At 55.6% G+C, this 16,489-nt stretch overlaps 1 protein-coding gene across 1 annotated transcript in view; it reads right to left on the bottom strand.

Annotated features, from left to right (window-relative positions):
* Window positions 1-1,031: 1,031 nt before the first annotated feature.
* UNC13A (unc-13 homolog A) overlaps window positions 1,032-16,489 on the bottom strand; it is a gene marked incomplete at both ends in the record, with an annotated part of 63,103 nt that continues 47,645 nt past the window's right edge. Inside the window, 10 exons of the mRNA XM_082650381.1 lie at window positions 1,032-1,332; window positions 3,032-3,191; window positions 3,907-3,999; window positions 8,145-8,292; window positions 9,193-9,273; window positions 9,655-9,711; window positions 11,096-11,125; window positions 12,262-12,300; window positions 14,930-15,053; window positions 16,047-16,199. Of these exons, the coding sequence (XP_082506507.1) occupies window positions 1,032-1,332; window positions 3,032-3,191; window positions 3,907-3,999; window positions 8,145-8,292; window positions 9,193-9,273; window positions 9,655-9,711; window positions 11,096-11,125; window positions 12,262-12,300; window positions 14,930-15,053; window positions 16,047-16,199 (1,186 nt within the window). The remainder of the gene's footprint in view (window positions 1,333-3,031; window positions 3,192-3,906; window positions 4,000-8,144; window positions 8,293-9,192; window positions 9,274-9,654; window positions 9,712-11,095; window positions 11,126-12,261; window positions 12,301-14,929; window positions 15,054-16,046; window positions 16,200-16,489) is intronic.

Consider the following 16,489-nt stretch of genomic DNA (forward strand, 5'->3'; position numbering starts at 1 on the left):
TATCTCCCCGTGGGGTCCCACTGGAAAGTGCTGAGGGCAGGGGTTTTGCTTGGCAACCAGAGATGGGAGGGGGCACTGGGGGTCTTGGCCCAGGACCCCCATCCCTTTAAGGGTTGGGGGAGGTCCCCTAAGGGGGATTAGCAGCAATGGGGAGCTGTATCGGGTCATCCGATCCCAGCCCACCCTTCAATGGGGCACACAGGCCAAAGGGAATGGGGAGAGGGTGTGGCACTGGGACCCTCGGCATTGTCTCAGGCAGCTCTCCGGGCCTCAGTTTCGTCGTCAAATGGGTGGGTTGAACTCTACGATATGAGGATTGGGTATGTGGGGGGGAAAAGGGAGGCAAACCCCCATAGGGAAGTGGGGACGGCGCGGGAGCCCCAAAGCCGACCCCTTGGTCCCCAGGGTTTGGGCGCCCAAGGGCGCATGTGCTTTTGAAATTCCATCCTCCCCCCTTCCCTGTTTATTTTTTGCACAAACATCAAAAGGGACTCTGGTACACCCGGGGGGGCCCTCCAATCACCACCCTAGTCCCTCCAGGCCCCAGACCACCCTAGGAGGCGCTCCAAGAAGCCCTGCCCCTTGCCCAGAGCCCGCCCCTCGAGGGAGCTGAAAGTTCCATACTTGGCAAACTGATCTTGGGCCCCAGGGGTTGGGGACCCATCTTATGGCTTCCCCAGGGGGCAGGAGACAGAGCCTCCCGGTACCACAGCCCTGGGACCTGGCCTCCTTACTAGGGGGTGGGTTTTCCTCCCATCCCAGCTCGAAAGTCCCCCTAGACGATGGGGGAGTGGCCTCAAGTAGGGGGATGTGCCTTCTTCCTTCCTCGCGCCCCACTGCGTGGCCTCCTGAGGGGGCGGGGCGTTGCCATTCACCTTTCCCCAGAGGGGGAACTAAATCCAGGGCGCAGGTGCAGCCCAACCTCAGCACAGAGCGCGGACACTCGCCCCCTGGGAGGTCCCAGCTCGCGGGCGCCGCCCCACCCCGTGCGCTCTGCGCAGGCGCAGTGGTGCCCGCCTGCGTGCCCCACGCTATGGAGCAGGCGCGGCCCCGCCCTCCTCGGCGGAGCGCGTGTCCGACTTAAGCTTGACGAACTCCTTGGCCACCTCATCGTTGCTGCGTTGCGACAGGATGCGCAGCACCGTGAGGCCCGTGTCGTCCATGTGGATGCGGCGGCCAAGCGGCAGCCAGCAGGCGGCGCTCCCGCGCTGGACCAGCTCGCGCAGCTGCAGCACGGCCAGCCCCACTGTGCGGTCCTCGCGCGCGAAGCAGTAGTCCTTGACGCACACCTGCAGCTCATAGCACTCCGGGCCCGCTTCGGCGCTCAGCGTGCTGCGGGAAGGCTAGGCGTGAGGACACGTCCCGCCCACTGACCAGCCACGCCCCTACCGGTGACCCCCGCTTCCCCTGCCCCGGGTCACGCCCACAGCCGCGCATTCTGAGCTGGGGCATTCTGAGCTGGGCCATTCCCATAATGAGTGGCCTCCTATTTTCATAACCTTCCACTTAGGCCGGGCCCCACCCCTGACCCAGATGTCCGGCCCCATAGCCCCGCGCTGGGACACGCCCACATCAGCTGACAATGTCCATACCCAGCATTGTCCCTGCCAAGTCTCTCCTTCCCTTCTTCCTTTTCCTCACCCAAGGACGCCTCCATCAGACTACTCCCAGCCCCCAGCCAAGCCACATCCCCACCCCCAAGAGACCCTTACCCCAGAGTCCTCTGGCTAGGCCATGCTCCCACCCTGTGATACCAGCACCCACACTCTCAGCCAGCTGAGCTGCTGCCTCCACCACCCTACCCAGATATGACACCAAGAAGCCCCTTTACCAGGCTCCCATCTGAACTCAAGTTCTCCCCTTGACGTGGCCCCTCCCTCCTGCTCCCTAGCCTACTCTTCGTACGCCCATGTAACCTGCCAAGATGTCTCACCATGAGTGACTACCCACTCCAGCGCTCCTCCCCCTCCCCCAGGCTACGAAAGGCTACGAAGTCGCCAGTGCGGCCTGATGCTGGCTAGTCAAGAACTCATTTCTTTCAGGCTACATGCACACCGATCCCTTGCCTCTCCTTCCCAGGCTACATTCCTAGCCCTCAACTAGTTTGGGCCACCCCAGGAGACATCTGCCCCCTCCTAGGTGGTGCTCTTGCCCCCAGGGATTGCTTCAGGTGACCTAGCTCTCCAAAGTCCTCTGACCAAGAGCTCTCCCCTCACAGGACTGGCCAGGCTCCTGTCCCTCAGGGGCCTCCACTTCCCCCCAGCTCTGATGTCCCCTTACCCCACTGTACTCTGTCCCCCAAGAACACCCCCAATGTTACCCTGCCCCAGTGAGGTTCACACCTGATCCAAAGATCCGCCGACCCTCACCCCCACCCCAGAGAACCCCTCTGTACACCTTGATCAGACTTGTTTATGTTCCCCATAAATCATCTGCTCCTCTAGACCCTGATGCCCCTGACCTAGGGAGCCCCACCTAGATGTGACCACAGTCCTACCCATACGACACATACCCACATGACCTGGGCCAAGCCACACTCCACTCTTGTCCCCCAGAGCAGACTCCTCCAGATGACCTGCCCCAATAGCCCTGACAAAGTTCATTGCTGACTCGAGGAGGTCCATGTCTATGCCCCTCAGCCCCTCACCCACAAGCCTCTTGCCCCATCATGACCAACCACGCCTCTTAAACAGACCAGAATCTCCAGCCCTGGAAATGCCCCTGCCCAACACGCTCCTTCTGGCCAGACTCCTCCCCTTCATGAGCCCTCATCATGAGGTTATATCACACTCACTGTCCTCTGGGACCTGTCTGCCCCCCAAGGTGGTCACCTCCATCCTGGTGTTCCCTCACTGATGTCACTCCTGTACTAAGGTGCCTCCCTTCCCAGCATACCCACCTAGGATGTGAGCTCTCCTGTTCCTGTCCCTAGGTACCACTGGCCCACCAGACATCCCTCCTGCCTAGTGGGCCCTGAGGTTCATATAGCAGATGTCCCCTTGCCATTCTCCCCTAAGCATCCCAGACTTACAACTGGAAGCTCTCATTGTACTTTGGGGCCCAGCTGTTGTTCTTGGATTTGGTCGCAAACTTGCGTTTCTTGTCACTGAGCTGGGGCCCGATGATGTTGACCTCGATGAATGGCCGGAAAATGCCAGAAGTCTGCCACTTGAGGTCATTGGCAGCCACCACTGTTGGGGGAATTAGAAGGTAAGGTTGGTTAGGGTCCCCCAGTACACAGTTGTGGTTTTCAAAGCCTGTCTGAAAGACTACATTTCCCAGAATGCTTCTGTAGCCAAGTGTGGCCATATGACTAACTTCCAGCCAATGAGATGTAAGAGGAAGTGATGCGTACAGCTTTCAGGTTGTGGCTTAAAAGGCAGGGAGAATGCCCTAAACTTTCGCCTTCTCCTAGCTGCAAGGTGGGATGCTGATGGGGGCTGAGTTCTTTGGGACCCTACAGAGGAAGAAAGCATATTAGGGATAAAAGTACAACAAAAGATGTCAGGGGCCTGGATCCCCAACACTGTGAAGCCTCTTCATCAATTCTGGGCTGACTGTCCTCGGAGTTACCTCAGAGAAAGCTTTATTCCATCTATCTTGTTTAAGCCACTGTTATTTTAGGCCTTGGCTAAGACAGCCCAATCTGTGTTCTAATTAGAAAATAAAAGCCAACAAAAGGAAAGCAGAGCTGAGAGACAAAGTGGAATGAGGTCTGTAACACTCTTTGTACCTCTTCATCCAGCTGTGCCTGAAGGTGGTGACTTCGGGAATTTTCAGTTTTATAAAAAGATTTTTTTTAACGAAAAAAAATTTCTTCCTTACGCCACTTTGAGTTTGGTTTTCTGTCTTAGAACCTAGTGCATCCTGGCTGAGGCACTCTCCCTCCCACCTCAGATTACTCACCTTTCACTGTGACCTTGTGTTCCCCAGTTCCTGGATGAGTGAAGAGCTCTACATGGACGGAGACTTCACCCACAGGGTCTTCCACACCCGAGCCTGGGCGGGGCAGGGGAGGATGCTTGGCATAAGCTTCATTCTTTCCCACCCACCAGAAAGGACCTGGACTGCCTCCCACCCACCATGTGCTGGCGGCACCAGGTCATCAGCCGTGACAGGGTGGCACTGAGGGTGGGCTGGGAAGATGGGTGTTCTTAGGGAGGCCAAGAATCCTGGGTTCTAGCCTTTCACTGCCTCGCTGTGTGATCTCAGGCAGATCTCTTAACTTCTCTGAGCCTAATGTCCTTTTTCTCATTCCCTGTCATTAAACTCAGCCTTCATCTTTCACACCATCTTGGCAGCATCTGATACCCTGGCTTCCTGTGCCTCAGTTTCTCCTCTTGGCTGTAACAAGGCCACACTCTCCAATCTCATCCTACAGATTAGTCACTCCTTCTCACCCTCTTTTGCCCTTTCCTCCTCCTCTGTTGATCTTCAAGCTGTTGGGGCACGCGGTGCCTTAGTCCTCAACCCCTTTTTTGTTTTCATTTCCTCCCTAAGTACTGGTACGGTGGAAAATCCTGTCAGCTCTACCTTTAAAATACACCCAGAATTTGGCCCACCTCCTTGGCCTCCATCCTGGTCCAGCCCCCATCAACCTTCTGGCTCCATCTCACACTTCAGGTATGGCTAAATGAACCATGGCTGCCCAGTCAGAGCACTCCCTGGCCATGGCTGCAGTGACTGGCTCAGGAATGGTCATGTGACCCAAGATAGGCCAATAGGAGTTGTCCCTGGGCCAACTAGGCCAACCTGGAATATTGCAGTGGCCTCCTCGCTGTCTCCCTGCACCCTCCTCTCAGCTTCTTTCAGTACACCAGCCAGAGAAATCCTAACTCAGATCATGTCCCTTCTCTGCTCAAAATCCTCCCATGGCTCCCATCTCACTCTGAAATAATCAAAGTCCTTTTGTGGCCTGCAGTGTCACTCCTGACATGTGTCACTATTACCTCTCCTGCCTCACCTCCCTCCACTCTTACCCTTGCCACGTTGGCTCCAGCCTCACAGGCTTCCTCACTACTCCTCCAACACACTGTGATAACATGACCCAGAATCCTCAGCTCTCCTGAAGTGACAGCTTGTAGAGAAATCTTTCATTTTCCCTGCCATTCCTTTTCCAATAGACCATCTCAAGTTTCCATTGAGAAATGTCCCTACCTCACCTCAGACCTTGTGGCTCCATCTCACACTTCAGGTAAGGCTAAACGAACCACGGGTGCCCAATCAGAGCATTCTCTAGCCATGGCTGCAGTGATTGGCTCAGGGATGGTCATGTGACCCAAGCTGGGCCAATAGAAATTGGCCCTGAGACTTTTGCTGTAACTCTTAGGAAAGAGTCTCTCTCTGGTTAGGCTGGCAAGGCTGACTCTACCCAATGAGGGGAGAGTCCACCTCACAGAGGTCTCAACAGAGACCAGTGACCGATGGCATTGTTGGAGACTCCAGATCCAGCTATTACTGATGCCAAATCAATTCCTAATCTTTCAGTTACAGGCTCACAAATTCTCTAGTCTGCCTGAGTCAGGGTAAGGTACGCTTCAGTTTCTGGCCACCACAAGCATCCTGATTGATTAGTTCTGATGGGGATCATTGAAGGAGCAGTTTAAAAGCTTCTGTCCCCATTCCTCCCTCTGTGACTCTTGGGAAGGGCATCCTGTGGGGCCTGGGAACCTGTGACCGTCAGCACCCCCACCAGTCCCCTCCCCTGCCCCTCAGGAAGCTCCCCACACCTGGAGCACTCCATGCATGGGGGGAGGAACAGGGGGAAAGGCAGGGGTGGGTGTGGGGAAGGAGAACGGGTCAGTCCAAGGTTGACCGGGTTACCTGTCTCTGGGCGGAAAGTGACCGAGGCTCAGGGGGCAGAGGGGCCTGAAGACCCTGCACCCCCTCATCTTCGCTGCCCACCCCAGGCTGCCTTCCTTGTCATCTCAGGCTCCCACCCCCCTTGCCCCAACCAGTCACATGCTCAGCCTCACCCGCCACCCCCAGGCTGATGCTTCACAGCAAGCTCAATCCGGGCCAGACTGAGGGGTGCCAGGGGAGAGTCGGACAGTGGTGGGTGGGGTGAGGGGTCAGATCATGGCCAAAGCTAGTAAGAAGGGGGAGGGGGGCAGTGCTGGGCACCCCCATCCCGTGGTTTGCTGGCTCCAAGGGGAAGGGTCTTTCGCGGGCTTCTCTGTGCTTTCCCCAGCCCCATCCCCACTCCCCAAGTCCTGGACACCCCCTACAGGGGAAGGTTCCTTGGGCAAAGGGCTTAATCTCCTCTGAGACTCAGCTTCCTCATCTATGGAATGATGGACGCCCTGTGGAGCGACCAGGAGGAATGTTTTCCGAGAGTCCCTGAGAAACGCTTGGCACAAGGGCTGACCCCGAGTTAGAGCCTAAAAAAGGTTGGTTTTCTATGCTTAGAAAAGTGACGTCAATAATCATCATAATCATATAAACAATAATAATAAAACAACTAACAATTGTTGCCAGCTAGTACACGTCAGGAACTTTCCTGTCAGGAAAGTCTCAGGGCTAAATTTAATTCACCTAATCCTAAAAATAATCCTATGAATTAGGGTCCTTGACTGCTCCCATCTTACAGATGAGAAACCTGAGGCTCAGGGAGGCAGCCTGTTGCCAGAGGCGCCCAGCCACGGAGTGGCAGAGCTGTAATCTGAGCCCGCTCTTAACCGGGCAGGCGCCTGTCTGGGGGGACCCGGGATCTGGTTTAAGAGAAGCACCTAGGGAGAAACGAATTGCGACTCGAATCGCTTCTCCTTCCCCACGTGGAACCAGCAAGCCGTCCTTCCCCCTTGTCCGCCTCGGCCCCCTCGCAGCCAGTCGGGTCTGGGCGGGGCCCCGCAGGCCTGGGAGACGGAAGGACGGGCCTTTTACTAGCCGGGCCGGGAGGGGCGCAGGCACCGGGCACCGGGCGCGGGTGGGCGGCGGAAGCACGTACCCTTCTCAGGATAAATGTCTTCACTAAGGGTAAACCTAGTCCCTTTTCCACCATGGACTAATCACGGTGGGGAGGTGGAGAAAGGAGGGAAGGGAGGAGTGGTGGGGGGAGAGACGAGCGAACGAGAGGCGAGGATGGAGGGCGAGTGTGCGTGACGGGGAGCAGGGTAGGCGCGGAGAGGGGGCGGCGAGTGAGAGGGAGGAGAAACAAGAGAGAGAGAAACGTCAGCTGCAGACGGACAGACAGACAGCCTCCTGCTCCGGGGGCACACCAGGGACACTAAAAGCAGCAGCGTGGGCTGGGCACGAAGCCCAGGGCCCTAGGCCCTGGGCTGACTCGGGGGGGAAGGGGGCCGCTTGTGGCCACGGGGTTTAGCACCCCTCACCCCGGCCTCCTCTTTCACTGCCGGAACTAAACCTGGGTCAGCGGCCAAACTTCTCTCCGTTGTCTGCACTCTTAGGGCCAATTTTGAAAAGGGTGGTCCCCAGGGAGGGGAACTAGGACCCTGGAGTTCTGCCCCCCCAGCCCCAGCTGCTGTGTGCGAACTCAGAGAGGGACAGGAGACAGAGGCAAGAGAAGAGAGAGAGAAAGAGAGAACTTGAGAAATGAGAACTCCCTCTCCGTCCGTCCTCTCCAGGTCGGGGTCCCTCCCATCTCTGGAGCTGTCATTCCTTAGCCCCCGACAGTACAGAGGTCCCTCCCTGGGGTACTTTCAACCATTCCTCCAGAGGTCCCTCCCCGGGAGCTGCCAATCATTCCTTGGCCGCATGACGTCAGAGGTCCCGCCCCTGCCAGAGCTGTCAAACAGTCCTTAGTCAACTGCCGTCACAGGTCCCACCCCCAGAGATGTCAACCACTCCCTGGAACCAGGGCGTCGAGGTCCCGCCCCTAAGAGCTGTCAATCACTCCCTAGTCCTGGCCGTCAGAGATCCCTCCCCACAGCTTTCAATCACATCCTGACACCATGACGTCATGGATTTTCCCCGGAGAGGTCATCCCCTCCTGGCCCAATGACGTCATAGGTTCCGCCCCTACGAGCTGTAGATTGCTCATTGGCCTGGTGACACCATGGAGCTCAGGTGCGCCCCGAGCTGTTAATTCGGCCCAGACCCATGACATCACAGAGGAGGTGAGTCAGAGGGGCTCGGCTGCCCCTGCGGGCGGGGGATTGTCATCGCGTTAACCAGTGGCTCCTTACCCTGGGCCGACTGCGTCTGCACGAATGTCTTGATGAGCAGGTCGGTGGCCTGCGTGTAGAGGGACAGGGCGTAGCGCAGGGACTGCAGGTCTGGACTCTTCTCCAGGAAGGTTTTCTTGAGGCCCACGCCACCCGCATGGAAGTATTGCTGTGGGGAACAGGGTGGAGAGAGGTAAGGCTGGCAGGACCCCCTACCCACGCATTGGGCTGGGCAGCCCCAACTCTCCCTCCCCTACTCCACTGCCCTCTGCTGTGATATGCCACGACAGGGCAGATCTTCAGAACACCCAGGTCCTGCTATTCCCTCACCTCCACCCCTGCCCCAAACACGCCTGTGGACTCCCAGCCCCCTCAGAATAACACCCATGCCCTGCACCCCTCCCAGCCTTCTTTCCAAAAGTCTTCCCTAGAACATACCTGCCTCAGGGCCTTTGCACTTACTATGCTCACTGGCATGAAGGCCCTCCCAGCCCCACTCCCACTCCCTATTTTGCCACGGCTGGCTCCCTGTCTTTCTTTGATTAAGGTTTCAAGGAGTTTTCCTTAACCACCCCAACTACATGTGTTGCCAACCCTGTTGTGCTGTAATTCTCCATTTCAACAAAACATTTCCTTCAGAGTAGTTTTCATGCTTTTTATTTCATGGAGACCACGGCCCCTTTCATGTCTCCATGTTCTTGCATGGACTGGTTCCCTGCCTAGAATGCTGTTGCTTTGCCTTGTGAATTTCTATGCAGTCCTCAAACCCCACCACCTCCCACATGCCTTCTAATCCAGAAAGCCCTTACTGCCCCCTCCCTGGGCTCTCCCATCTTTTCTTCTACCCTGTCCTGACCCCACAGGGCTGGGGATGTCTACATCCAACTGACATCCAGCCTGGGGCTCCTCAAGTCCCTGCCATCAGCCAGCCTGGAGCTGACATAGAAGGGTCATCAGGAAGTGTTTATAAATGGAATGAATTAAGGTGGGTTTGAGCCTAGGTCCATGTCCACACCAGCCACACCCTCTGCCTGCCCCATCTGGGATGGGCAGGGGTGTGGCCTCTCACCTTGATAGTGTCCAGGGCCAGCTCAACAACTGCACACTGCTTCGGGGTCAAGCTCTTGGCTTCTTCTCGTACCATGTGGTCCTGGATGGATGGAGAGAGTGTCCACGTGGGCAGAGCAAATTCTGCCTTGGGGATCTGCCTATGGGTCTCATTCTTGCTAAACTCTGAAGAGTTGGACAGTGAGTCTGTCTTTTCATCATTGTGTTCCCAGTGCCTAGCATGTGGCTGGCACACAGCTGGTGCTCAATAAATATTTGTCAAATAAATTGTTTGTATTCTTGATCAAGCTGTATCTGAAGCTGAACCTTGCACCTCTTTTCAATACACTGAGCAAATACATTGTGATTAAGCCCGTCTGAGTAGGGTGTCTGTCCTTTGAGCCTGCAAACCATGCCACTATTCTGGGACCTCTTCCCCAAGAAGCCTCCCACCCCAATGCCCTGCCCCCACCCCTGGCCTCACCTTGAGTTTAGACAGCTGACCCAGCTCCTTGGCTGCATTGAAGATCATCTGGGTTCCCTGTAGGTAACAACAGACATAACCCCGGTGAGGGTGGGGGGGTCCTTCTGCCCAGTGCCCAAGCTGCCACTGACACCCCAGCCCTGGACGCCATCTTGGTTCTTGTCCAAAGGCTCTGGGCAGGGCAATGGTTGTGTCCTGGGGACAGAGGTCTGGAGACCCCCAGGAAGTGCTGAGAAGGAGATGGTGACCTTGTCTCCAGAAATCTCAGTCCCGTGGGGTGCTACCCATCCTGCCATCTCCACCATGACCCCAGGTTTGTGGGACAGAGAAGAAAACAGAGAGCAGGCTGTGATGGTGTTTGCGGGTATGGGTGGGGCTTGCCAGCCCCAAGTCTTGGAGCCTTGAGCAAACTCAAGGGGTGGGCTCTGTGTAGTGAAAACCACTACCCACCATGGGCCCATTCCCTCTGAAGAAGAATTTCCCCAGTAATCTGGGGGGCCTGTTAATCTGACCTTTTAAAGGAAGAATCCTCCCCCTTAACACACCTCAGTACCCCGCCCCCCAAACAGACATCAGCAATATGACATCCTGGTTATGGCTCCGATGAACCGGGTGGGCATGGGTTCAAATCCCAGCTCTGCTATGTGGCCCTGGGCAAGTCATTTAACCTCTCTGACCCCCAGTTTTCCCATCTTGATGGGGGAAATCATATCCCAGCTTAGCTGGGACTAATCATGTCTTTGTTCAGTGTTCACAGTTCTTATCACTTGGTTTCGAGGTCACGGGCAGTGTTAGGGGAGACGGGGTCGTAGCCTGGAAGCTACATGTCCTGCCTCCTCCATCACTATGTTGGGTGACCTGAGGCATGTCCTTGGCCCTTTCTGGGCCTCAGTTTCCTCCCCTGGCTAATAGGGGCACCTACACTAGCTTAGGGGATAACAGCTGTGGTGGGAGCTGAGTAACGGTGAAGTTATGAGTCCTGAATTACTGGGTCCTGGGGTGGTCTGGGGGTCCTAGGCAGGGCTAGCCAGGGAGGAGGGCCATTCACAGCTGGGATGTTTGGAATCACGTTGATGCTTTTCCAAGCTGGCCAGTGGGATCTGGTCACCCTGCCACTACTGGTATTATTATTAGCGTCCTGGCTGTCGCTACTCTTCTTATTCCTTGTCTGTGATTCCCCAAGGCTGTCACAAGGCACAGTTACTCGGGAGCCCAGCCTGGACCTTGGTTTCCCCTGCAGCACCCTCCTCCCCACCTGCCACCCTTCCCGCGCCACCCCTCACGAGCAAGCCAGACAGACAAAGGAAGAAGAGACCAACAGACAGGGTCACGGTACACCCCCGATGGCACGGATCACAGAGGTGGAAGAAGGTAGGGGGTGGGTAGTGGGTAGGTAGGGGGTGGGGTGGGAGCCAGACAGACAGGGAGAGGCTGGTCTTACATCTGAGTGGCTTGGCACTTTCGCCCTGCCCTGTGGAGAGAATCAGGCGAAGGTCAGAGTTCGGGTGGCTGCTGAGAGGATACTCAGTGGGACTTCCCTGCCCCCTCAAAGCACAGCCCACGAGCTCCCTCCCAGGTTCTGGGGCTAATGCTGGAACCCCTCCCCAGCTAGGCACCTTCCCTTGTCCTCTGGTGGGGACCCGGGGCCAGACTCTGGACTGTCAGGAGGCTAGAATCAGCCCATCACCTGGGGACAGGTGTCCAATCCCACAGTCAGCCTGCCCCAAGATGGGGTGCCTTGGGGAGGGGAAAGAAGAGAAGGCTCAGAGTCTCTCCTCCCCCAACTCCCAAGACCTTACCCCAGCAGGCCTGACTCTAAAAGAAGCGTACTAACGGGTATCACCAGTTCACTCAACACACAGACACACACCCAGGCACATCCATGGGTGTGCAGAAAGTTTATGCACACACAAACCCCCAGATCAACATACGAAGACACACACGTGCAGAATTCACAAGCTAAAGTACACACGTGTACTACTAAACACTTGCACGCATGTGCACAATTACACACATAAACCCATGCACTCTCCACCCCCCCAGGGATGTACATACATATATATGGTGCCTGACATACTGCATGTGTTCCCCAAAGGGCTGGATGAATGAGTTGGGAAGCCCTACAACCCATGTTCATGAAGTGGCGACCCCACTTGTGCTCACACAGGCATGATAGCTCCTGTATGACTGCACAGCAAGGGCAACTGTTCACGTGTTGCCACAGCTCCTATCTCCTTATAACAAACACCCATTAGAATAAACAAAACAAAACAAAACATGTCTCAGTCCAGGGCAGTTGTCCAGTGTCTGGGCCCTTCTTGAAGCCACAGAATTTCAGCTGAGCCCAGGGCTGGGATAAGCCCTTTGGGTATTGTCGTGAGAGGGCAGGAGCTGTTTGCGCACAAACACGCGCACACACGCTAAGCCACGTCCCTGGGGAATCACTTTGTCTCTGACTTCTGGTTTTGTGGGACTTCGTTAGGACACCCTCCTCCTACCCATGACCCCCAGCTGGCCTTTCTGCCCATGCAAATGGACACACACATACACACACACACACCCAGACACCAGAGCTTGGGACCTCAGTGCAGACGAGGCCCTCATTACCTTTTCTAATCCCTTGCCATGTTTTCTCAAGAGGTTGCCCTGCAGAGACAATGTCACAAGGTGATCAACCTAGCAAGCTGTGTGGGATGGGAATCCAGAGTAACAACACATACTCATGGGGACAGGAAGTAAAGGGCATCTGCACGGCACAGAGCGCTGGTAAAAGGGTTGCCGGGGGGATTGTGTGTGCGCCTTAATGACTGACTCTTAAAAAGGGCAAGAGAGTCAGACAGGAAAGAGAAAGAGCCCGAGAGAGAGAGAGAGAGAAGTTGCTGCCAAAATATAATCCATTTACATTTACTGTATATTTGAGGCTCTTGGTTCTTGAGTCAACAGGAAAGCAAATAGTCTCCATATTCAGACAGACCTGAATTTGAATCCTGATTCGGGCATACATTTACTATGTGGCTTTGAGCAAGTGACTCTCTGAGCCTCAGCTTTCCTCATCTGTAAAATGGGAATAATAACATCCATCCTACTCAAAGGGTTGTCATGAAGGTGAGCTGAAACAACAGCTATGAGGTCTGGAATACAGGAAATCCTCAATAAATGTGAATTCCCTTAGCTCTTTACCCACAAATGCATTGTCTGTAGTTGGGTACGCTGCCACCATGTAGTTACAGCCAAAGACCCACACTGCAGCCCCAAGAAGTGAGATGAGCACTAGCGAACTTTTGACAAGGTGAAATCTTGTAACAGCCTTGTCTTGCCTACAAAAGAGGACTCTGAAGTGGTTTTAACTGATCTCTGCCCTCCTGTGTGTCTGCATACTACCACCACCACCAATAACATTAGCTCTAATGTAGTGAGCACTGCCTCAGTCTGTCACTGAGTCGAGCACTTTAACGCATCATCCTATTTGGTTCTCACAACACTCAGAGAGCTGCTACAATTAACCTCTTTTTCCAGACAAGGAAATGGAGGTTGGGAGGTGAAGTGACTTCCCAAGGTCACAGAGAGAATGGCTGGGCTGAGATTTGATGCCAAGTCTGCCTGACGCCAAGGAGTCACAACATCGTCCCCCACCTGGGTGCCTGGGTGTGTGTCTGGGATTCTTGTGTGTTAGTATGTGTGGTGGAAGTCGGGTGAGCAGGGCTGGTGGTGGGGTCTGGACTGATCAGCTATACAGACCGGGGTGGTGAGGACCTGTATTTTGGGTGGCTACTAACAGTTCAGAGCTGAAAAGAGAGGTCAGAGGAGCTCCGTTGACTTTGAACTTCCTTCTAGTTTCGGGGACCCAGATATCCTGGTGGTGTCTGAGCATGGGAGTAAGGGCGAATTCTAACTAAAAGATGTGGGCAGATGTGAAGGTGCTGGGCCGAGGTTTTGGGAGGAGGGAGGCCCCTCCTTCGTACTTATAATTGGGGGTGGGCGTGGCCTCCCTCCCTCCCGGCCCTGCCCCTCCCCATGCTCCGCCCCAGACAGACACAGGCACATCTAGGCGGGAGGTGGGACAGTGGATGGGGGGCCAGTGGGTGAGGAGGGGGCGTTGGGTGGGGGGGGTGCTGCCACGCGGTGGGCCGAGTCCAGACACAGAGCGGATGGACAGACAGACGGACAGAAGGGCCTCTACTTACGATCATCTGTCAGCCGTGATGGGGGTAGGGCGGTGGGGGAGGGGGGAATAAGTCACCATGAGTCTCCAGGGAGGCCAGGGAAGGGGCGGAGAAGGCACCGAGGGACGGACCCCGGACCCAGTGCCCCAGCCCAGCCCAGCAGCCCAAAGGAGACAGGCAGGCAGTGGGAGGTCCGGAGCCTCCCCCACCATCATTGCCTCTAGGCAGGCCCCCTCCGCCGCCCCTCCCCCAAGCCTCCCTCATCCACCCAGGAATGTCCTCCCATTATGTGTTGTGCCATCAACCGCCTGCTATCAATGTCCTCAGGCCACTGACACCTCCCCGCTGGAACCCACGCCCAGCCACACCCCTCTGAAGATGTCGCCCTCCCCCACCCCCACCTCCCACCCCACCCCCCACCCCCACCCCACCCCCCCACCCCCCACCCCCACCCCACCCCCATCCCCCACCCCCCCACCCCACCCCCATCCCCCACCCCCCCCATCCCCCACCCCCCCACCCCCGCCCACCCGCCAACCCTGCAGATCACCATCTCTGGGCTGTTCCCAGAAGAGTCCCAGAGACACGGTCCTGGTCTCTGGATGACCACTGACCTCTGCTTGACCTCTACGAACTTGGGTGCTCTCTATAACCTCTGGTTGACCTCCTGGAGCTCTCTGTTCTATTGGTCTCTGATCTTTGAAATCTGGGTATCTCCTCTCCTTGTCTCTTGACTGACCTCCAAAGCCCCCTGATGAACCCACTGGTCCCTATAACCTCTGTAACCCACGGATGGCCTTGATCCCCAAGCTGACCTCTCTGTTTTCTGGGTGATCTCTGACCTTTGAATAATCTCGTGACCCACATGTGACCCCTGTGTCCCCTAGACATCTCTTTACTTGCCCTTTAAATGACCTCTTTGATGACTTTTGACCCATGTGTGACCTCTCTGAATTTTGAATGGCCCCACTGACCTCCAGTGGCTTCTATACCCTCAGATGGCCCTTGTGCCTGGATGACCTCTAAGCCCCCAATGCCTTTGATGCCAAGCTCTCCGGGCTCCCAAAGAGGAGGAAGCCCAGGTGTCCCCTCTGGCCCCCTGTGGGCCTCACCGTCTGGTCAGTGAGGGGTGGCAGGACGATGGTCTTCTCCATGGTGTTCATGACCAGCTTCCATAACTCCTTCAGCACCCGCTTCAGCACCGTCTTCTCACAGATTTTGGCAAAGAGAGTCAGGCTGGGGGCAAGGGACAGGCCTGAGAGAGCGCCCAGATGGACCTAACCTGAGAAGCCCCTTCCCCTCAATACATGGGCAAGGTGGGAAGGCATTCCATGGGCAGGCAAGAGGGCGCACAGCCTGTACAGGGACCCCTGGGTGGTCTGATGGGGCTATGATGCATGACGCATGGGGAGAAGAGTGAAAGGTGGTTGGACAGGTGAGCAGGGGCTAGACTTGGAAGGGGCCTCAAAGTCTAGGAAGGAGGCCTGGGCCTTAGCATGAGGGCAGTGGGGAGAGTGTTTAAGAGAGAAGAGACACAGCCAGACTCTCCTGTTTGAAAGAACATAGTGGGAGATGATCTGGAATAGGAAGCTTGGAGACCAGGGACTATGAGGGGGCTGAGGCCACGCTCAGAAGGGAGAGGAAGGGAATGAGAGGGAAAGCAACAAAGAGTTCATGATTGACTGTGTGGGATTGAGAGAGGGCAATCCACCATGATCCTTCCGACAACTGACCCACCCATCCACCAAACCATCCTTCCGGAAACCTTCTTTAATTCTTCCTCCATCACTTTTCCCTACCTTCCTTCTTTCCTTTCTTCCATCCTCACACCCAGACATCCATCCACCCATCCTCCAAATAGTTATTCATCCATCCAAATATTTACCCAACTCTCCATCCATCCATTCATCTATCCAACCATTCTTTTACCGATATACCCTCCATCTAGGTTTCTAAGCATTTATCTTTTAATCTACACATCCATCTGCCCACCCATCCCTCATGTCATTTACCATCCATTCACCCATACAAATACTTACCCACCAATCCTTCCAATCATTAACCCACCCATTTTTCCACCCCTTCATGCCTCCACTCACCCACCCGTCCAAACCATTCAACCACCACCCAGCAAACATGCCCTGAGTGTCCTTTCCATGCCAGCCCCCGTTTCTGAGGCCCGACCCCGGAGCCCTCCCTGGTGGACTCAGTCCACCTAGCCTGGCTCACTTGCTGTCCAGCAGGTCCATGATGGGTTGCAGTACATTGTCGGCATCCTGGGCCACACTGCTGCAGGCACTGGCTGGCACATTGCCTGTGCCTTTCACCTGGCTAAGGATGTCACCCATTTGCTTGACACAATCTTCAATGTGTGGCTGGAAGCTGGGAACACAGAGAGGAGGAGCTCAGATCAGACTCTCCTGGCCTCTGGAAGAAAGGCAGGATGAGGCTGATCTGTGGACCTTTTATCACCAGCGTCGGGGAGCCACGGCATATAACAAGCCAGGGCGGGATTTAATAGCAGAAATGGACATCAGACTAAGATATTTACCTGTGTTGTTTATTTCATCACACGGTCCTACTCAGGCACTATTGTTATCATCATCTCCACTTTACAGATGGGTAAACTAAGATTCAGAGAGGTTAAGCAACTCACCCAAGGCCACACAGCT

This window comes from Grampus griseus (assembly GCF_964374135.1).
Source record: "Grampus griseus genome assembly, chromosome: 3".
NCBI lineage: Eukaryota > Metazoa > Chordata > Mammalia > Artiodactyla > Delphinidae > Grampus > Grampus griseus.